This window comes from Zingiber officinale, chromosome 4B (genome assembly GCF_018446385.1).
Source record: "Zingiber officinale cultivar Zhangliang chromosome 4B, Zo_v1.1, whole genome shotgun sequence".
Classification (NCBI taxonomy): Eukaryota; Viridiplantae; Streptophyta; class Magnoliopsida; order Zingiberales; family Zingiberaceae; genus Zingiber; species Zingiber officinale.
Window position 1 is genome coordinate 47,026,785 of NC_055993.1, and position 23,715 is coordinate 47,050,499.

General features: G+C 38.0%; 1 protein-coding gene across 3 annotated transcripts; it reads left to right on the forward strand.

The window, feature by feature from the left end:
• The first annotated feature begins 885 nt into the window (after positions 1-885).
• LOC121975022 (protein SUPPRESSOR OF PHYA-105 1-like) lies at positions 886-16,760 on the forward strand. Of its 3 annotated transcripts, XM_042526371.1 has the most exons (9): positions 886-1,196; positions 1,892-3,417; positions 3,866-4,023; positions 5,148-5,410; positions 5,486-5,997; positions 15,009-15,155; positions 15,484-15,801; positions 15,950-16,009; positions 16,283-16,760. In XM_042526371.1, the coding sequence occupies exons 2-9, from the start codon at positions 2,026-2,028 to the stop codon at positions 16,472-16,474; spliced, it is 3,042 nt and encodes a 1,013-aa protein (XP_042382305.1). In that variant the 5' UTR covers positions 886-1,196; positions 1,892-2,025; the 3' UTR covers positions 16,475-16,760. The 3 variants fall into 3 exon arrangements, with proteins under 3 accessions (XP_042382305.1, XP_042382303.1, XP_042382304.1); XM_042526369.1 differs by having other exon boundaries at positions 5,148-5,997; XM_042526370.1 differs by lacking the exon at positions 886-1,196 and adding an exon at positions 1,488-1,632 and having other exon boundaries at positions 5,148-5,997.
• The last annotated feature ends 6,955 nt before the right edge of the window (positions 16,761-23,715 follow it).

A 23,715-nucleotide genomic window follows, 5' to 3' on the forward strand; every position in this document is an offset into this window, starting at 1 on the left:
GTGCATGCACGACTTCATACATATTTTAGATCCAAGATGATACTTGAACCATCAAATCATGATCTTTCCTGATTATAAGGGTACGATTACACCAACAAAACTTTCCTAAATGAAAAAATTTCTTCAATTTTACTTCTGCTCTTCCAATTTAATAGGGCATTAAGAAAAAGCGGAGAATCTCTCATCGCTCTCATTGTTTCATTTTTAGTCTAATTATTATTTGATTTATAAAACTTTGATTTGTTTTGCTCTTATTTGTAAGCAGAGTTTTGTAATTGATTTTTCTGCCTCCGGAAAGGAGAAAAGATAGTAGAATTTGATAGGTGACTTACTTTATGAGTCCATAATGCATGGATTAAAAGTTGAAGTTTCGGATTATGTAAATCATGTTGTGTAATTAGCACATACTTTTCTTATTTATATTTTTCCGGAGTTAACTTATTTGTTTATTTGAGCTTGCAAAAATATTTACAGTTTATCTTTATGGTCAAACATTATTTCACTTCTAGCTTCCTGATTCATCAAGGGGATCCATCCTAATACTAGGCAATTTGAACCAAGGTGTATTTTGAGAGCTCAATCTGAATTATGTTAAAAGTTAGGCACTCAACTTAATAAATTTCCAAATAAAAAATAAAAAATTATGACGAAATGATTTAACAAAGGTAAAGGCAGATCATTTATTTCTTCGCCATCCAATTCCCAGGTGGAGGTGGAGGTGGAGGGGATCAATTCGAAGATTGCGTTCCTGTACACATAAGCGCATCTCCCGGTCATCCTTCAGCCAACTCCTCCCGTGGAGGCTGCGGCCGCCTAAGCTGACCCCACAAAAACCTCACCCATCTTATTTTAATATATAAAGCTCTTCTGGCATTAAACAATGCGCGCAAGCATTGGTCACAAGCTTGTCCACGTAACGTCCATCTTCTTCTTACTGCTATTCCAATAATATCTTCTACCCTCTCGTTCCTCAAACCTCTGGCTGTCCATGAAAGTATTCTTCTTTTTTAATATTTTCTAGTGCATATGTCCATCAGAATATATAGTCTTTAATACACTAATGAATTAGTGTTGACACCGGGCGAGGTAGCTACTGTCGATAGAAAAATCTTGAGATGCTGCTATGGAATAACTAATCAGTATTTGGTACTCGTATAGAGTCGAAAGCCTCGAGGGCCTCGGAGTTTCCCTTCAAGGTAAGCTCTTCAATGATCCTTATTTCCTCCTTTGGAATGTTCAATGTTTTTTTTTTCTTTTTTTGTTAAATGCATTTTTATCTCTACTTCTGCTCTTCTGGACAAATATATCTGTGTTGCGGCTGTTCATTAGTAGTTGTTGATGCAGATTTGCCAGCCAGCTTGCAGCATTTTTACTATTCCAAGAAAAGGGTTGGATTTTGCTTCTTTCTTAAGTTTCTGAAGGCTTAGGTTTCCCTGTTTCTTTCTCCATTTTACTGGGAACAATTTTAAGATTTATCCAATCTCTAGGTTCTGCGCCATCTCTACGACTTGCACGACCTATGGATCCAATGATCTGCATTATTCATGTGAATCGAGTGGATTTTCTTACGCTGTGACGATACACATCGTTTGGACATCTTATATATAGTTTCATATATATATGATTCACTTGGTAACCTTGCTTTCCTTGATTGTGCAATAATGTCTCCCTCGGTTTTGATTCACAAGGACAACTTTATAACCTTCGTCTCTCTTTTCTAATTATACTTGCAATTTTCATTCATTCTTTAGATTGGGAAATAGTACGTACATGATTCACTATATATAGCTTGTCTCTCGACCTGTGATTTCTTGTATTCTTTGGTCTGCCTGCGATGAATGTATATGAAAATGGTGTGAACATTTTATGATCTTGTTATGTTCTCTTTTAGGTCCATGGACACGTAGCTGTGTGTTAATTTTCTCTTGGGAGAGGAAAATTGCTTCTTGCTTTGGATGAGGCTTTGGCACCTTTAGAGAGCCTGTTGGCTCAAGTCTTTTGATTCAGAGTAATACATTGTGAATAATGGAGGCCATAACGGATATTAATGATGCTGTGGGTGGCTTAGAAGTCGATCACCTAAAGTTCAAAGAGATGGAACATCTAGAGGAGCAAACTCAAAGTTACAATGTTATGGAAGTTTCTGCTCCAGCAACTATTGAGCACATTTCTTCTGTATGCTATACTGAGCTCAACTCAGAACTGTTTGTTGGTCAGAGTGCATACTTTGGTTCCAAACCACATTTTGAGCATGAAGCATTATATACAAAACCTTCAAAAGATCCTATCACAGAATTGACCCTGAGAAATTTCAAGAGGCCGTACCTGTCTGCCGATGATCAGACAGACAGTGACAAGGATTTGCAACTGAGGAAGGGCCTGGAAGAGGGTACAGGGAAGCTTGTTTTGAGGCCAAAATATTTGCTACATGAAGATTCATCGAACGAAATCGACACTGGTATTCCGTTCCTGCCCCAAACAAACACCCAGAAGCTTTACTTAAGCAGTCAGTTTGATCAAAATCTTTCACAATTATGTGATTGTTCAACTCAAAATGAGAAATATATTGCTTCAGGCAATGCAGATATGCACTGTACTAGTCCTTCACAAGCTAATGGCTTGGATGACACTGGATCACAACTCTTCTCAGTCATGAATGCCTTGAAACGAAAGGATATTGAACTCAGCTGCCACGATGATAACAAATTTCACAAGTGCGCATATAAAAGTGGACAATTTACTCATTTTAAAGCTGATAGTGCATCTCCATCAGCTACAATCAACAACAAGTTATCTGGGATTCCTACAAAAGGAATCAGCATAAGAAGTTTTCTTAAACCTAAAAACAAACTAACTGAAGTTGAAAAACTACACATCTTTAAGCTGATTGTGGATCTAGTCAGTAATTTGCATTCTCAAGGATTCATTCTAAAGCATTTACGGCCATCTCATTTTATTATTTTTCCTACAAAACAAGTTAAATACGTTGGTCCTCTTATTGACAAAGGTCAACGGGAATCATTATTTGCCAAAACAGAGTTGGATGGGGATTGTTTGGAAAACACTTGGAAGAGGAGAAGGAGCATATTAGGAAAAAGAAATGCTGCTGAAGCTTCAACTAAGAAATTAGTTTTTTCAAGACATTCTGGTGTCCTGAAAGAAGAACTAAGCAAAGATTTTGACAAACAATCGTCTAATGTTGAAAGTTGCTGCGAAATTTGTGACAGACTTCTAGTAAATGTTTCACGCATGCTCCAAACCTCTCTTGTAATCCTCGGGCTCTCTTCTGGTGGCCAGAATACAATCTCTGAAGTTCTGAAGTTGGAGGAGAGGTGGTATGTTAGTCCTGAAGAACTAAATGAGGGTTTATACTCTTCTTCATCCAACGTCTATAGTCTTGGGGTTCTTCTGTTTGAGGTAAGAATTCTTTCTAGAAAATCAAACATGGTATTCTTTATTTGTCAATCATGGGTCAAATGACTTACTAGATTCAGTGAATGTAGAGTGGATCAGAATAGTGTTTCTATGGTTGTAGATAACATGTCGAGCATACTAAGATCATGCATGATGTCAACTGCAGTAAACCTTTACATCTTAACTAACTTTTAACTATCAATTTTTGGCATATTCTTGCAGAATTTTTGTAGTAGAGAGCATACATGAGTTTTTATCCAAATATTTTTGCATTCAGGGCGTGGTCCTCTTCTCCTGTAACATGTTTAAATTGCTTTTCAACACTAAATTTCTCAATAGTCAAATCTATCCAAAGTATGACAAGTGAACAGTAGATCAATCTCAGCCTCCCACTAAGATTTAACTTTTTGCTCATCTCCTTAAGGTGCTAACCAATGCAATAATTTTCTAGCTCTTTTGTCATTTTGAATCTCGCGAAGTCCATTTTGCGGCAATGTTAAATCTACGCCATCGGATTCTTCCTCCAAATTTTCTATCAAAACAACCTAAGGAATCTGGAATATGCCTATGGATGCTCCATCCAGATCCTTCTTCACGGCCAAAAACAAGGTAATCTTGCATTTAATATTTTTTTTTATATTTAGTTGCACATTCCTGAATGTTGTTAAATTAAGTGTAGTCTTTTTATTTGGATTACATTGTCCATTTTCAGGAGATTGCCCTCCTTTGTTTTATTTATTAATTTTGGTAATGATATAGGAGACTTTTATGACTAGAAACATTGAACAAGACAAAACATAATAGGACTGTGTTTAATCGAGCTTGACCATGGACAATAGAGAGCTGACTAATCTCAGTAGTCTTGTCCCTAGCTAAGTGGCCTGCAAAGATTTTTGGATGGTCTGTGAGCCTTATGATAGAAAATGTCCAAGGAACTAGCACGTTGACAATAAAATCCCTATTGTTTCTTGTTTTAAAGGAAAATTTCAACTCTCTCATTCTTCATTAGTTCAATGTATATAAATAAAGTAAAGCAGTTGCATGACAAATTATATTTTATATCTTTGGATTACAACTAATTAACATGAATTATTTTTTGGAAACTTTAATATTACACAATACAAAAAGTCACTCTGCTGATTCTATATTCATTTGAAATGACAGGAACCAATAACACACAAATTTCAAGTCCTAACAACTATTCTAGAATTTGGCAGAATAATATGGGAAATTTGCTCCAGAACATATTGTCTTGGAATTATAAGTGGAGAGTTTAAAATGCTTGAACTGTTCAATGCACATAGGTTCAGGCCTGCTAATTACTGAAATTCTCAAAATACAGCAAATTCTTATACAAAATCATCTTCCCATACTGATGACTTTGCCTCTTTTAAATGGTCCATCTATTGGTATTTTTGTGGCACAAAAGGTTTTTTTCCCATAATTGTTTGATTCATTATACACGAAGAATCTTCGGAGTAACATGCATGAAGAACTAGCTTGATGTCTTAAAAAATTTTGTTGGGTGAATGTTATCGCACATTTATACATTCTCCAAATTTTACTCAAGCATTTTAATCACAAGTTTGGGCAGGATAGAGGAAGTCCTAAAAATCTTTTTGCTTGAGTCGTTAATTCCTACTTAAGAAACTTGTGCCAACAAAATTTAAAATTTAAAATATTATCAACTTTTTTGTTACAGTTAAGAGCTTTTTGTTTTGTGTGGATGACAGGGATATTCTGAACTGTAATGTATTTTGTAAAGATAGAGAATTGTCAGCTGCAGAACAATTATCTTCAACTATTGATTATGAACATTCAGAAGCAGATTTGTTGTTGCACTTTCTATCTACATTAAGAAAACACAAAGAGTTGCAGATAGACAAGTTGATGGAAAACCTTGGTTCCATAGAAGAAGACATTAGAGATACAAAAAAGAGACACTTCTCAAATGAACATACGTCCAGAGATATATTCTTGCAGGAAAATTCTACTGGTATGTCAGATTTCTATGCTTGCAAAGAACCACTACCTCAGGATTTGGGATCTGAATTTTCGGTTGTTAATACAGATGCAAGGACATTAATGAATAACTTTGAAAGTATTGAAAGTGCATACTTTTCCATGAGATCCAAATCTTCAGAAATTGATATTGGCTTGGCACTACGTCAAGACATAAACATTCTCAAGGCCCCAAATGAGTTGTATACATTTGGAAATAACACAAAACTTTCTTATATGAAGGATGACTCCTCCAATCAACGAGGATTGTTCTTTGAAGGCTTATGCAAGTATGCTTGCTACAAAAAATTTGTAGTTCGTGGTAGTTTAAGAAATCCAGATATCCTCAACTCTGCAAATGTGATCTGCTCCTTGAGCTTTGACAAAAATGAAGAATATTTTGCTGCTGCTGGAGCATCAAAGAAAATCAAAGTATTCGAGTTTGATGCATTTCAAAATTATACTCTCGACATTAACTACCCAGTGCTAGAGATGTCAAGTAAATCTAAACTCAGCTGCCTTTGTTGGAACAGATACATCAGGAACTATTTAGCTTCAACAGATTATGATGGAGTCGTTCAGGTGAATATTTCATGTGTTTTCTCCTTTAGTTTATATTGTTGCTTCCGTTTTGCAGAGCATCTGTAGGAAATACTTAATATTGGTCTCCATAGAGTGACAAGCTACAAGATGGATCCAATACAAGTTGGATCCAACTTTATCAACTAAGTATTTTCTTGCTATTCATTTTCTGCATATTTCTTTAATCCCGACCACTAAAAATAATAGAATAGTATCCCTTTTCCTTTTTCTTTTACTCGTATCCTGGTCCAACATTGCTAAAATTTACTTAATGACTATTTATTATTAAATCAATATATTCTAACTCTTGTGTGAATTTTTCTAGGATCATTTTTAATTCATCTACTTGTGATTTCAAGTTTAGTATCTTTTTCATGTTAATTAATTTCAAAATCATGCATTTTAAATCAAGGAATTTTGACCCATGTGACCCTTCATGAAGTTTGATTAACTTCTCTCATAGCTCTTTTGTGCTTTTAAAAGTATCAAGTTAGTTCAATTATTCCAATAAGAGTCCATATTGAAGTGTGATTGTAGCTTTCACATTTTCTTATTCTTCCTTTTCTATTTTGTCACTCTATTTGTTGAAGTCAATGGGATCTCCAAATTTATTGATGAGAGCCTTGGATCCTTTCTTGGTGATGATCCAATTCTTGAACTCTATTATCCATATGACTTTTCCAATAAGAAAATTTTACCTCGTCGAAAAACGGGATTGTGTGGTGTTGAATCCCTATTGCATATATAAGTTTTAAGTAGTCTCTATTGGCAATTAGTCCTTCAAGAGTGGTCGGGCTTTGATACCAAATATAGAGCATTTTCTTCTTAAGTTAATGGTTCGGTAGGCGGTGAGTCCTTCCAGCGCAAACATATGTGATAGAGGAAGTAGGATAGACATTAATAAAGTTAGCAATGCTAATTTGATTTTGTTTTAGTGTCGTTCAGAATCCTAAGTTCCTTCTTCACAGCCTATGGACTCGAAAGGTGAGTCACCCCTCAAAGAACTACTATAATTTCTACTCACTATAGGCAGAAAAACCTCAGACAAAAGCTTTTACTATAAGATAAAAACACTAAAGCAAAGAAAAGTTTGTCTAAAGAAAATAAAGCTTAAAGGTAAAGGCCTCAAGTCCAAACAAAATAAAAATTATAAACTAAAGTAAAGACAATTTGAGAGCAGCAGGTAGTAGTAGCTTTCTTATTCTTGAACAAGCTCCCTTTGCTCTTCTTTTTATAGTCTTCAAAATGAACTTGCATAAGTTTCAACCATCTATTCTATTTAATTATAGTCTACTCAAATTATTACTTGTCGATTGAAACTTTGATCACAGAAGCCTTGTTTGTCAACTATTTTCTTCAGTCGACTCAAATCCATCTCAATCGACTCAACACTTAACAACCAACTCAACTAGATTAGGTCGCAAGCTTATCATTTGGGTGATCACGATTCTAGTTGACTAAAAAATATATCACTCAAATCTTAGTCAACTGAAGTGGATAAGATCCACTTGAACAATTTAATTTTTAAATTCTTACAGTATTTTAGTTGACTACATAGTCAACAAAAAACCAAGAGCAAGCTATTTTTCAGTAGTCAATTACTTAGTCAACTCAACTATAGTCAAATTCAATCAACTTAAGTTGAAACAAAGAGGTACAATTTGTGAGCAAAATGTCTTTAGTCGACTCAACTATTCAAATGACTAAACCTTTGGTCAACTAAATTTTCTCGTCAACATCAATTACAATAAACATCCTACTTTTTTTATCGAGGAAATGCCTAAGTAAAAGACTGCCAAAATTCAAAATTACATATTTTTTTGTAATCTCTCACAACTCACGGGATCATCTTTCATTTTCTAGGAATCTAGTCTTTGAGACTTCTTTGGTTTGTTAAGTACCACCCGATCAACCTTTACCTACTGTGGCTTCTCTTTTGTCAACCCCTATTGAACTTCTTCATGATCAACTCCTATTGAACTTCCTTATTTGGTCCGGTTGGGATCAGGATGGGTTGATTATGGGCGGAGAGCTCAGACAAATCAGCAGCACTTGCGGAATGAAAGGTCGACGGTGAGGAAAAGGTTGACTAACAGATTGGGATTGGGACGACCTTTAGATTATTGATGTTTTGTGCTCACAAGAAGAAGGTTAGAGGACTAAGGCAAACCTCAGCCAGTCTGACCATAGAGATAGGGAAGAGAATAACAAATAAACAAAATAGTGTAGAATAACGTACCTTTGTAAAGATGGTATCATTACCTTATATGGGGGAAAAGAGTGGTAACAAACTATAATGCCTCTTCCCAAAAAGCGTACCTCTTCATCTTCACCAAAGGACTCATCCCGTTGCAACTGGTGTCATTGTAATTGTCGCGGTACAGAGACCCTCATGTATCTGGGGAACACAATCTATTAAGACTCGGGGTGCTCGACGCTCGAGAATCATGGTGCTTAGGTGATCAGCGCTTGTGATCTAGCGATCCATGCTCTAGTGTTCGAGAATGCAATCCACTTGGCATTCGATAGTTGACATGCAGTACTCAACACTCGATGGTCAGGAGGTTGTACTCGACACTCAATAGTCGGCAGTACCGTGGTTCTGGATCACATCGTATGTCATACTACAATATCAAACATAATTACCAAACCGCTCTACACTAGTATAGTATAGGGAATAACCCATTATCTCTCTCAAGGAATGTAGCGACGAGTGATAATCTTTGGACGAAATGTTATTGTATTGGGATTTGGTTTTTGATGCTGCAAATGGTGGTTTGTGTTGGAATTGAGTGCTAAGACTAATAAATGAAAGACATTTTTTATAATCTAATCTAGTTAAACTACGATTGCAAGGAATTAAATGAAACATAAAGTAAAACATTCCTAGTCTAACCTAACCTACTTGCGTCGAAATGAAGAACAAGAATTTAAAACTTTCAACAAAATAATTATTGCACGAATTAAATGAATTGACATGCATTAACTGAATTGAAAGTAATGTAAAAGTGTAAGAGGAATTAAACCAAACACATTGCAAGTATAAAAACTAAGCTAAGTTAAGCACTAAAGAAAGTGGAGCTCTCCCTCCGACCGGATGAATGGTTGATGCAGAACGAGCCTAGAATCTTGTAGCTCACTAATGGAAATGGAAGCGCCTCTCCTAACTAGGACAAGGGCTTGTCAGTGGTGGATTCCAGCAATAAAGATGGGAGCACCTCTCCCAACTAGGACAAGGGCTTGATGCGGACAAGTAGATGTAGAAGACCTCCATGCCTAAACCTTGGTTGGAGATGGACTTATGGAAGCTAAGAAGGTGGAAGACCTCCACACCCTCTTCTCTTCGCCAAGTGTGCGTTCTCTTGCGAAAACCTTCCCAACCGGGGTGAGATGGAGGTGGAGGAGGAAGAAGATGACTCCCTTTTCCCTAGATCTCAATCTTTTCCCTTTATAAGAGTCGTGACATAGCCGTGCCAAAAAGCATGACCAGACCATGTTTAGCTACTGAGGTGTTCTCCGAATTGAGCTTCAAGATGGGGCACGACCAGGTCGTGTTCCCTACTATAATGTGCTTTGAGCTCTGGTTGATTTCTCTTTTGAGCCCCTGCAAAACAAGGTACACTCATATATTAGTAAAAATGCTATTAATTAGAAAGGATTTGGATTAAAACTTAAAATAAACCCTTACTCATGAAATATTATATAAACACGGAATTAAGCACTCGAGCGGATTAAAAATGCCAAGTAGGAACACAAAATAATACGTTAAATCATAGGTTATCAGTACTCAGCACTCAGTAGTCGACAGACAATACTCGGCGCTCGGGAGTTTGGCACTCGGGCGCTCGCTTACACAAGCACTCGACCAATCGGGCGCTCGGTTACTCAAGCACTTAGCACTCGGGTAGTTGTTCAAAGCTTGCAACCCACTTGGGCTTAGGCATCCGTTCATGGGAGTTTGGTGCTTGTGCACTCGAGTAGTCATTTGATGCTCGCAACCCACTCAGGCTCAAGCAACCATTCGCAGCTCAGGCTTAGGGTGACAGCGTGGCTGGACTATGTAGGTGCCTTGGCATGGGCTAGATGTCAACAATATCATGAGTCCTCTCCTTCATGTCAATTCGAGGAATTGTAGCGCGCGAGACTCAATTAGAGTGTTGAGGATAGTAGGATGCAGTAATGGTCCTTAGAGAAGTAGGCCACTAGAAGAACTAGAGGGCAAAAGACATTAATTATAATATGATCGAACTTTATGAGAATATGCCGCCCTAGAGCCCAGTGAGTCAGGAGAGACAGCCGAGTCAATCCCTTTCAAGAAGGGGGGAGAGGTAATCCATGTTGATCCCTTATGAGAAAAGGGGGAGAGGCTCCATCCATGATTTTGTTTAGCCGGGAGAGGTAATCCATGTTGACCTATTTCAAGAAGGGGAAGAGAGGCTCAATCCATGACTATGTTGAGTCGGGAGAAATAATCTGCGTTGATCCCTTCCAAGAAAGGGGGGGGGGAGAGCTTCAATCCATGACTATGTTGAGTTGGAAGAGGTAAGCCGCATCGACCCCTTCTGAGAAGGGAGGAGAGACTCAGTTTGTGATTACATTTAGTTAGGAGAGGTAATCTACGTCGACTCCTTTTGAGAAGTGGGGGAGAGGCTTAATCCATGACTTTGTTAAGTCGAGAGAGGTAACCCATGTCCCTTTCGAGGAGGGAGGCTCAATCCACGACTGTGTTGATTCAGAAGAGGTAATTCACGTCAACCCCTTCGAGAAGGAGGAGAGACTCAATCCGCGACTATGTTGAGTCGGGAGAGGTAATCTGCATCGACCTCTTCTAAGAAGGGGGAGAGATTCAATCCGCGACTATGTTGAGTTGGGAGAAGTAACTTGCGCTGACCTCTTCAGAGAAGGGGGGAGAGTTGATTTAAACCAAGATCTTCCTCAAGTGTGATAAGATTGGAGGTGGAAAGCATTTCATGGACAACCAAGTTGTCTCCCCTTCATGTCCCAGAAAGAGATGGGAAATGCAAATTAATCGGGGCATCAAGTTTGAAGTCCCTCATGGATAGCCCTTAGGTATCCTTAGTATCTAATTCTCCTCTGGATAGCATTTTCCCTAGTCACTTTTATTGGGGCATAGTTGAGGAATGGCCCGGGCAGTTCATTGCGCGGTGTTGGATGAGGGACCTTCCTCGTGGCTTGGTTAATAGGCAGAGCAGATGCGTCCGGGTCATTTCTTCTCTCTTGTTATGCCTCCTCGACATTAATGTACTTCTCCACTCACCCCAAGAGATCATCATAGTCGATAGAGGGATATTTTACTAATGAATGGAAGAAATCACCTTTCAACAATTCTTAGGAAAAGGCACTGGTGAGAATTTCTATGATGGCAGTAGGCACCTCTAAGGCAACATGATTGAAACGTTGAATGTATTCTTACAAAGTCTCCCAACTCCGCTGTTTTAAAGAGAAAAGGCTAAGGGGGTCGTATGATAGCACTTGGTACTCAAGAAGTGATGTAAAACAATGTGTTGAACTCTTTGAAAGAGTGAATGGAACTCATCTTTAGTTGGTTAAACCATCATTGCGTCGATCCTACTAGAGTAGTTAGAAAAACTCAACACTTCACTCCCTCACAATATTGGTGTAGGAGGGAGGTGTTCTCAAATTGACATAGATGATCCTTTCAATCTAAGGATCCTATATATTCTCTAATCTACAGAGGTTGGAAATGACTCAACAACTCCTCTGCTAGGATTCCCTTCGAGAGGGGAGTATCCTGACAAGATGACATTTCCTTCTTTTCTTCCCAACCATTTTCTTGAGCTCATATGGGATTCTCTTGAGGCTGTTCACGAGCAGTCGACTCTCGAGATTGCTCTTCTTGAGGAGCTAATATTCCTCCTGGTTCCTTCAGAGTAAGGGGATTCAAGAGAAATCATCTTCGAAGGACTTCCTCTACTGTAGCTATTACTAGTTGACTCATGCTTTCTAACATCAAGGAAGGAACACCCGGCTCCCAGAACATGGCCCGAGCCTTTTCTTCAGAAGAAGATCCTCTCTCTCCATGACGTTTTCAAGTGTTTCCCATCTCTACATCTTAGCTCAGATTTCCCATAGACGTCGCCAAAATGATCCGGCTAGGAACAAGATGGGTTGATGATGGGTGGAGAGCTCGGATAGATTAGCGACACTTGCAGAATGACAAGACGATAGTGAGGAAAAGGTTGGCTGTCGGACTGGGATTGGGATGGCCTCTAGATTGTTGATGTCTTGTGCTCATAAGAAGAATGTTAGAAGGGTGGCCAAGGCGAACCTCGATGAGACTCCTCTGACGCTCAAGTCAAGCCTTAAAGATAGAGAATAGAATAACAGATAGGCAAAACAGTGTAGAATAACGTACCTTTGTGACGCTAGTATCATTACCTTATATAAGGGAAAAAGCAGTAAAAAGCTATATTGCATCTTCGCAAAGGGCGTACCACTTTCATCTTCACCAAAGGGTGCACCCCTTTGCAACTGGCGTTGTTGTAATCGTCATGGTATATAGACCCTCACGTATCCGGGGAGCGCAATCCATTCGGGCTTAGGGTGCTTGGCCCTTGGGATTTGGGGTGTTAGGGCGATCAACGTTCAATGATTAGTCGATCCATGCTTAGTGATTGGGCACTATGGTGTTTGTGAATGCAATCCATTCACCATTCAATAGGCGATAATCGACACTCGGATGCTCAGGAGTTTGGCGCTTGGGCACTCGGCCATTGGATGCTCGAGATTTGGTAGGTGGTACTTGACTCTCGGGCGTTTGAAAGTTTGGTGCTCGAGTAGTCATTCGGTGCTCGCAACCCACTTAGGCTCGACAGTCGTTCGGAGCTCGCAACCCACTTGAACTCGAGCTGCTATTTATTGCTCGGGAGTTTGGAGCATCCATTCGGCACTCACAACCAGCTTGGGCTCAGGGAGCCGTTTGGCATCCGTAACCCACTCGTGCTTTGGTAGTCGTTGGGCGCTCAGGCTTAGGCAGTCGTATGCTAACCCTGCATCATTATTTATTAGAACCTGATGCATTTCTATATCTGTCAAATATTCAGTCAATCTCGACTTACTTGACTTCTCCAACTCACTTGTCAAGATTGCTACACTTGCACTGACAAACCTCATTAATAACAACAACATTAATCTAACTTAAATTATTTGTCAAGCACATTAAGGCTACGTTTGGTTGGGTGTAATGTAATCTAGCTTGTAATGTAATCAAATTTGTAATATAATGTAATGTAATGTAATCTTGATTACATTACTATGTTTGGTAATATAATGTATTTAATCTTTGATTACAAGGGTGATTACATTCTTTTGTTTTGTATCCATTATTTTTTATAAAGAATGTAATTCATATTATTATAAAATGACAAAAATATCCTACAACTTCTACCGACGACCGCTGCATCTTTGTCAGAGCTTGCGTCTGATGACCGATGACGGCCGATCGACGATCGGCGGTCGGCGACAAGTGATCGACCGGCGGCCGACGGCGGCCACAGGCGACCAGCGGCCGGCGGCGGCGGTCAGTGCGCGGGCGACGACCGGCGGGCAGTCGATGGCCAACGAGCGGTCGACTAACTAGGGGTATATTCGGCATTCAAATTTTGATTAAACAGTGACCTCGTAATGTAATCGGATTACATAGTATTTACTTTGTAATCCAGATTGCAAAACTTCGCTACCTTTTGTAATCGAGATTACATTACATTGCAGGTTTAAAGTTAAAACAAACAAATTAATCAGCCTTGTAATGTAATCCTGATTACATTACAAGACAGATTACACCCTACCAAACATAGCCTAAAATCAGTTGGTCAAACTTGATCACTAAAGGCATGATTGCACTAACAAGATATATTGATGGAGAATTTCCATGGTCAATTTTCTCCTTTGTAACTTTTTAATCAAAATCAAGGATTTGAGTTAGAAACATTCTCTAAGGATCCTTGTAAGGATTAAGTTGCATCCATTGGTCCAGGACCTCATTACTCTTCTTTCAGCTCGAATCCATTGGTCCTCATGTACTCTTCTTTCAGCTTGAACATTTCCTTCTTTCCCATGTAGCTACTAAGTTATAGGTTCATATATTTCGTTCTTTGAGCTAAATGATTATGCTGACATTCTGGGTTCCACTATCTTTCCTAACATTTTCTCATATCAATTTGTTCCAGTAGATGTTTGTTGTATCAAACATTAAGTTTAAGGTAATTTATTTGTATCCTCAAACTCATTCCTTCATGTCATATCTGGCCATGCTAATTATCATTTTTAACTTAAATAAATCTTAAAGATCCATGTAGCTGATCTAATTATAGAGATGATCTTTACCCTCGAAGAACTTTGTAGATCGTGGATTCATTTCCAATATTCTGCAATTGAAGGATATTCTTCTTGGAAGTTGCATAGTTAAGCTACAATTTCTATTCAAAATCATATTGTAGGTTTCAGTATTTCCCAACACACCATAGTTTTTTCCCATTATTATGCCCCAACGTAACTTAAATACCAGATTTACCCTGTTTCTTCCAGCCTGCCTGAGCCACCTATTAAACTGGTGCCCAAGATGATTAATTGAAATGAAAAACACCCCATAAACTGCATCTCCCTAAAAGATGTTCCTAGTAAAAAATGATCAGAAAAACCCTTCTTCAAGCCAAAGCTCTCTCTGATGGTTTTTCTGATCCCTTGCTGCAAGTAACACTCTTCCAGGATTTTATTTTATTTTTTTTTTTTACTGGTTTGGGAGGGATGCTAGACTGGTCCATTGGATGACTCGGTCAGGTGGAAGAAAAACAGTTGTAAATGTCATATTTCGGGTAGGCTGGCTCAATTTGGGCAAACTAAACATGGTGCGCTAATTTGAAACTCAAGTGCATCCATTGGAAAATTTCCATAACATGACTATTCTCATTAGGGTATGTATCATTTGCTCTAGTAAAATTCTGCAAGATAACTCAATTCTTCTTATGCAGTTATGGGATGCTAGCACTGGTCAAGGATTTCATCAGTACACTGACCACGAAAAAAGAGCCTGGTGTGTTGACTTCTCTTCGGAAGCTCCAACTAAGTTGGCAAGTGGAAGTGATGATTGCTCTGTGAAACTTTGGAGCATACATGAAGTGCGAGCTCTCTTATCATATTCATATATCTGTATCTTTTGCATTACCTTATTTGGATTGTGAATTTTCATTGGGCTAAATCATCCAGAATAACTAGCTATAGCTTTTAGTGTGAATTGAAATTGAGTATTTACTCTTGAAGATTCTTTTATTCTATAACTCCATAAGGGTGCTAGACATCAACTACACTTTTATTATATTCATCTTTACAACCATATATAATGCTTCAGCTCAATGCTCTTGCTAAACTGAAGTCTACAATCAGAATCTTAACAATTTCTCTATTCTTTGAAGAGAAAATTAAAGTAAATATATTCTTTGCTTGCAGAAGGAATGCATCAAAACAATCAAGAGTGTCGCAAATGTGTGCTGTGTACAATTCTCGCCATATTCATCTAATCTACTGGCCTTTGGATCTGCTGATTATGGAATTTACTGTTATGACATTCGTAATACCAGGATTCCCTGGTGTACTTTAGCTGGGCATAGAAGGACTGTGAGCTACATAAAATTTGTGAATTCCAATACAATTGTGTCTGCATCTACTGATAACACCTTAAAGCTTTGGGATCTCAAGAAGACCGTTGCAGCAGGATTATCCACAAATGCCTGCACATTGACCATGACTGGCCATAGTAATGAGAAGGTTGGAAATTTTCTTTACAAGTTTCGGTTAACCAAATATTAATTAAATTTTCTATTACTTTTCTGTTTCTCAACATAACTAATTTAGCTCTCCAGATTCCCTTTCGTGTAATAATTTGGTTGTGATGTGTGGCTCTTTTCAAATGCAGAATTTTGTAGGCCTGTCTGTGTGCGATGGATACATCTTATGCGGTTCTGAAACTAATGAAGTGAGTATCCACATTCTTCCATTTTGCTATCCTTAAGTCTGCAATGTATCTATATTTACACAATTTGTATCTACACCTTAAACTTTTATTACTGCTAAAGATGAACTAGAACATCACCCACATAGATCTTTTTTCCGTCTCCGTTGCAAATTCATCCAAAAGTCCCTTATGCAATACTTTTTTAGCAAATGTCGAAGTCACTTACGTATTTCAAGCCGTATTTTGACTTGAATGATTTTTCTAATGATCTTGTAACTTAATTTGTTATTTTAGGTGTATGCTTATCATAAAAAATTTCCTATGCCCATAACCTCCTACAAGTTTGGGAACTTTGATCCTATAACTGGCCATGAGATTGGCGGTGACAGCACACATTTTGTCTCAAGCATCTGCTGGAGAAGAACATCAAATATGGTTCTCGCCGCAAACTCTAGTGGCTGCATAAGACTATTGCAAATGGTCTAGGAGAAAAAAAACTCCGAGAAGATGAATTGCTGAGTTATCACTTCTAGTTGCTGTACCAATGGATCAGCCAAATTGCTGAATCATGGTGTGTAGACTCGATCACAGCGGTGTTTGATTATTTTGGCTACCGTGCACGGTACTTGCAGTTGCAAAGATTTGCTGCTCGATACTTGCAGTTGTAAATATTTGCTAACGATAATGTAATCTGCACTGAAAATTGTGTTTTGGTTGAGCAATTGCAGGACTGCTCGGTTGAATTTGACAAAAAAAGAAGAGTAACAGACCACGGTATCAGGCTTTAGGGAAACTGAGCATCAGACTTCCCACTACAATAAATTTCTTGAATAGATAATATTATTAATGAAAAGATAAATAACAAAATGAGAACCGGAGTCTTTTTAAATGCTCCGACTCAACTAAACTTTAAAAATAAAATCAATCAAGCAGTGCAAGAAATACTCACTTGTTTTAAAGAACTTGACCACTAAGAAATAAATTGATTGAGACTTGAAAATATAAAATCCTACAAAAATTTGAAAAGTAACAAAAATTACATAAAAATCAAATCGAATTAGAAGATATATCTATCAATTAAAAGAAATTAAATATTTGACACCTAAAAGCAGGATAATTATCAAGTATTCACTACAATTTAAAATAATAAAAAAATAATTTATAATTTGCTATTTCTCCCTCCTCGAAGAAAACTTAACTCTAGGTGGGTTGTAAGGAACTTTGGTTGATCGTCCATCCCATGTGTGTAGAGCAATAATAACATCGCCTTGAGTCTTGTCCTTTAGGTAGCATAAAGTGTGCATCATCTTGGTCATTGGACATGTCTTCCAATTAGTAAGCCATTGGTCAACTTGTTCTTTCTTTTGAGTAGTAACTAATTGGGGAATGTGTAGGATCGTTGCACTAGAGAAAGGGGTGAATAGCGTTTATACTTTCACATTTGTTTAAAATTTATTGAGAGACAAATACAGTGGAATAAAAACAGGAAGAAACAATGCTAATAAATCTAAATTTTACTTGATTCGGAGCCTCTAACGACTTCTACTCCAAGGTCCGCGGTCGTTGATCACTTTCGTTAGACAATTATTATAGTTTTGAAAATTCTTTATATATGGGGTACAGAAATGACAAAAACAAGTATTGCAATAAAAACAAAGTTTACCGACAATAAGAGAATTAGTAGTTGGTGATCGATTGTCAGAGTAGCGTTTGGGCATTGTTGAATCGTTCTGGAGCAACGCGCAAGAGTGAATGTTGTTCTGAAATGATGTATTTTGAAGTTGCTAGTCGAACCCTTTTTATAACCGAGTGAACCTAATCTAGTTCCACTGATCTCGGGATCACTGTTTAACTCGACGTTCATCGGTTGACCGATCCAACAGTTCAATTGATCAAATCTTTTGAATTTGCCCAGCTTCCTGTTATGAAGTCATAAGTGCACGGCTACGTCATCAGTAATAGATATCGATCCCATAGAGAATGTTGATTAAACACTAGTTGATTTTGCACAACGAATTCCTATACAAACGTAAGGTTGGTTGGAAGAGAGAGAGAGAGAGAGAGTAAGAGAAAGATTAAAGAGAAGGAGAGAGAGAAGGAATAAGAGATGATCTTGGAAGAAGATGGATGATAGATGCTAGGATTTCGATTTTGTAACGATGCTAGTTAAGTTCATCTACCTAACTTCATACTTACACTCGTGTAGAGATTCTAACTAAAGCCCAGTACAACCCCCGTGTAGGTTGCACCGGAGAGTCTATCCAAGTTCTAACGTCATTAAGTAGAGAGGTAACCTAGGAAGTCTGGTTAAGAGAGAATCCCTGTCACTAGGACCCCCCGATCATACGTTCTTAGATTATACAGTCACTTCCTAAAAGTAGTAGTGAAGTATCCACTCCAATTAGAATGTCCTAACAAGAATTAGTCCCTATATTAAAATCTTTTGACTCTAGAAAGTGGATAAGTATTGATGCCCTCTGTCACTAAGGGCATAATATGTCTAGTTGAATGGGTATCCTCTGTCACTAAGGATCCCCCGATTATCCAATCTCCTAAAAGTAGTAGTGAAGTATCCACTCCAATTAGAATGTCCTAACAAGAATTAGTCCCTATATTAAAATCTTTTGACTCTAGAAAGTGGATAAGTATTGATGCCCTCTGTCACTAAGGGCATAATATGTCTAGTTGAATGGGTATCCTCTGTCACTAAGGATCCCCCGATTATCCAATCTAGTAACAACCTTAACATAGAGACAAACCTCCCACGTCTACATATTTACACTATTCATATATTTCATGAAAAGGCATAACACACAGAACAAGTAGTAAGCACATCATTACATAGAAAAATGTCCAAATACAAGTTCATATATCATATCATATCATAATTTCTTCCTACATCCTAGATCTAGAAATTTACTCTATTACAAGGGAGATACAACTAAGAGATGATAAATATAGCATCTACAACTTAAAACATGGATTGAGAGAGAAGAGAATTCATATCCTTGAAGCATGGCATCCTTGGAGGCATTCTCTTATTCTAGAGGTGGATGGATTGGTGAAGATTGGCGAGGATGAAGCCTAGGGCTCCCCCAAGGGGGAGATCCAAGATCCATGATGGATCCAAGATCCCCAGATAAGTGAAAAAGGGAGAAAAACTCTTTATATAGTGCTGGGCACAGGCCTGGTACGGTCTGTGCCACGGTCGTGTGAAACCACACGGTCATAATCTGGTTCAATGGCATGGTCATGTGAAACCACACAACCGCAGTCTAGTCCGGTGGCATGGTCATGTGGATTCACATGGCCATAGTTTGGTCCGGTGACACAACCGTGTGGATTCACACTACTAAGGTCGGCTTCAGCTCTGGAAAATCTACACGACCGTGTTGATCCACATGGCCAGAGTCTACTTTGCCTCTGGAAACCCACACGATCATGTGAATCCACATGGCTAGGGATATCTTTTTCTCTGCTTCATTGCACGGCTGTGTGGAATCCACAGTGCTGAGTCATCTCCTCCTCTGGTAAGTGGCATGACAGTGTGGATTTCACATGGCCAAGCCCCTTTGTCTTCGTTTGTTCTCTAAATTGTCTATCAACATTGTTTTCACTCCAAATAGCGTCCTGTCAATAAAAAACACATACCAAGAGCAGATCTCTGACAAAGAAGTGGAAATATAATATTTCGATGAAATAGAGTACAATAATCATAGATTATACTCATGAAATATAAGTAGATGTGCGTCAAAATATGCATAAAAGTATATATAATCTATACACATCACTTCCCATCCAAATGCTGCCACTTTGGATAAAGTCTTCATTCGGTCGACAGATCTAGTCGTTCGGTCTACCGAACCTTCAACGCTCCTCAACTTATCTGGTCCAATCAACCTGGTCTAATCAGCCTGCAGTCTATCCACTATTCGGTCGACTGAACCCTAGGTTCAGTCGACCGATCCTTTGGTCGAAACTTCATTGTGAGTTGACCTAGTCTATGGGGTTCAGTCAACTGATCTCAACGTTCGGTCGATCGAACAAGGAAAAAAGCTAACCTATAAAGTGTTAGTCTTCATATAAAACAAAGTTAGAATAATAGACAAACAATATATAAAAATAATTTTAATAGCCTATGGACTGTTTGGTCTTGACTTTGAGGTTCGCTGAAACTCTAGGTCAGACTGACACTTACTATTCCCTCTTCAGGGAACACGCCCTCACCTACTCCTCTCAGGAGAGTTTACCTTTTACTAGATTGGTCCTCCAGACCGTCTTGACTTTTACTCAGCATTCGATCCGTCTAGTCTTCCACTGTTGGTTGCTACTTGGAATACCGTCCTAGTTCCCCTGTATAAAAATTTATACAAGCATAGAACTTTCCTAGCTACCCATGTGCTCTACTAAAGTTAAATTTGGATTACAAACGATGCTTAACATTGTTGGTTGCTACTCGGAATATCATACCGGTTCCTCTGTACAAAAATTTTGTACAAGTCCAGAACCTTTCCTAACAACCTATTATGTTCTTTAGAAATTAAATTTGGAATCACAAACGAAACTTAACATTATTGATTCCAAATTCAACTTATATGTTCTTAGAGGTTTAGACTTGGATCGCAAACGATGCTTAACATTATTGATCCAAATCCACCCATGTTACAAATTCGATTAAATATTTATTTCAGAGATCAGCTCCCAGGTCAAACATGGCGAGACACTAGGCCTTCTTGGGTATGAGATCATCCACCACTGCCTCGACAAAGCCTTTCAAAGAAATTCAATATTTAATCTCCTTATAGTAACCCTAGGTTTAACCATTAAGAATAATCGAATCACAAGATCGAAAAATAAAAGAAACACAAATTCGAATCACAAATCCGAAACCTAGAATTACTAGCCTCTTGTGTTTGGTATTTCAAGATCTAAACAAAAGGATGAACTAGTTATGATACGGAAACTATTAACTAGTTATACCTTATGTAGCTTATAGATCTCACGATCTTCTGCCGTATTCCTCTTCTTATCTCGGACGTCGTGTGGGCGACGATCTACCGAGACGAGAATCCACCCAAGATTTCTTCTTCTTCAAGCAAGTTTCGGCCAATCAACAAACTCCTCGAGATAAAGAACTTCGGCCACCAACCAAGCTCCAAGGGATACTAAGAAGCAAAGCCTCTTATCTCTCCTTCTTCTCCAAGCAAAATCCGGCCACCAAGATTTCTCCAAGAAGATTATGCCACCGGCCACTTAAGAAGAAGAATAGGGGAAGAGGAGGAAGAGAAGGGTCGGCCACCACAAGGAAAAGAAGAGAGGAATACTAGATGTATGTTCTTATGAGGTGAGGCACCTCTACGCTCTCTTTTATATTCCTTGGTCTTGGCAAATAAGGAAAGTTTTAATAAAAACTTATTCTCTTTGCCAATGAAAAGAAAATTTAATAAAAATTTCCCTTTTAATCCTTTAATGGCCGGCCACCTCATTCTCCTCCAAACAAGGAAAGTTTTAAACACAAAATTAAATCTTCCTAATTTGTTTCTGAAAATTTTTAAAATAAAAATTTCTCTTTAAAAAATTCCCTTCATGGTTGGTTATAAAAGGAAACTTTTATAAATTAAAATCTCTCTATTAAAACATGTGGATGATTTACAAAAAGGAAAGTTTTCTCTAAAATTAAAATCTTCCTTTTAACTACAAATAAGGAAAGATATCAAATCTTTCTTTTAATCTTTTGTAGAAAACTATAAAAGGAAAGATTATAATTTTAAAACTCTCTTTTAAAATCATGAGGATGGTTACAAAAAAAGAAAGTTTTATCAAAAATTAAAATCTTTCTTTTAACTACAAATAAGGAAAGATATCAAACCTTTCTCTTAATCTTTTGTAGAAAGCTATAAAAGGACAGATTTAAATTTTAAACTCTCTTTTAAAACCATGACTTCCACATAAGAAAGATTTTAAAAAATAAAATCCTTTTAATTTATTGTGGCCAGCCACACCAAGCTTGGGTTCAAGCTAGGGCCGACCACCTCTTTAACCCATCTCACCTTGGTTTGGCCGGCCCTAGCTTGGGCTCCAAGCTAGGCTTGGTCGGCCACCTTAAGGTAGGTAAGAAGGTGGGTATGGGTGAGGATAACACTTTATAAATAAGAGGCTATGGCTTCCAAGCTCATGCTTGGCCGGACCCCTTGCACCAAGCAAGGATGTGGCCGGCCCATTACTTGGGGTAAGAAGTGGACTTTGTGGATACAAGGATTTATAGAGGCTACAACAGGGGCCGAGAGAAGAAATTAGTTTTGGTCTCCCGATGAGCTTGAGCTTCCTGTGTTCGCCCAGAACACCCAACTCAAGTTCATCAATAATAACTCATACCACTAAAGAGTTATTATTAAACTACCGTACCAATCCCAAATTACATTATGGACTCCTTATTATGAGTGCATTAATCTCCTTGTGTTTAAGATATCAAATGTCCATTAATTAAATGAGTTACTGACAACTCACTTAATTAATATCTAGCTCCAAGAATAGTACCACTCAATTTTATTGTCATGTTGGACTAAGTCCACCTGCAGGGTTTGTATGACAATCCTTATGAGCTCCTCAAGGGGGCATCATCAACCTAGATAACTAGGACATAGTTTCCTTCTATAATCAATAACACACCATATAAATAATATTATTTCCCAACATATCGGGCCTATTAACATATCGGGCCTATTAATTTAACGAACTAAATCACACACTTTGATAAATTAAAGAAATAAATATTAAATATATGTGCTTGTTATTATATCATGATTAAGAGTATGCACTTCCATAATAACAGAAGTTTTATTCTTTTATATAGTCGGTATAAAAATAAACTACCTCAAATGGTCCTGCTCAATATACTCATAGTGTACTAGTGTAATATTATAGTCAAGATAAACTATTACCAAATTACACTACAACCACTCCAATGGTTTGTCTCATTCCATCTTGGTTGTGAGCTACTATTTATAATTTATAAGGATCTGATAACATCATCTTCTGTGTGTCTCCTCACACCATGTTATCTACAATATAAATTAAATGGACAACTACACTTAGCATAAATGTAGACATTTGACCAATATGATTCTTATTTCTAAATAAATATTTATACAAAAAGCTAGACTTTTAGTATGCATTCCAACAATCTCCCACTTATACTAAAAGACTATACTGCCATATACCCTGTTATACATCTGATTTCCAACCCCTCAACATGTCCATCAAAAGCTCTTGCCTTAAGGGTCTTAGTGAAAGGATCCAGGTTATCTCCTGATATAATCTAGGCGACAACAACTTCTCCTCATTATACGATGTCTCGTATTGGGTAGTACTTGCGCTCTATGCGTTTACTTGCCTTATGGGCTTGTGGTTCCTTCGAGTTTACTACTGCACCAAATAATTTTGGACAAACCAGGAATCACATCTAAGTTCATCATGAAGTTACTGAGTCATTCAGCTTCTATGGCTGCCTCAGAGGCTGCCACATACTTAAGCTTCTATGGTGGAGTCCGAAAAAACATCTATACTTAACACCCCTCCATTGTTATGGCTCCACCTCCTAAAGTAAACACAAAACCCCGAGGTTGACTTACTATTATTCCTATCAGTCCCAATCCGTGTAACCCACAAGGAGCAAATTATCTGCCTTACGACAATCCAATGTCCCGATCCTGGGTTACTTTGATATC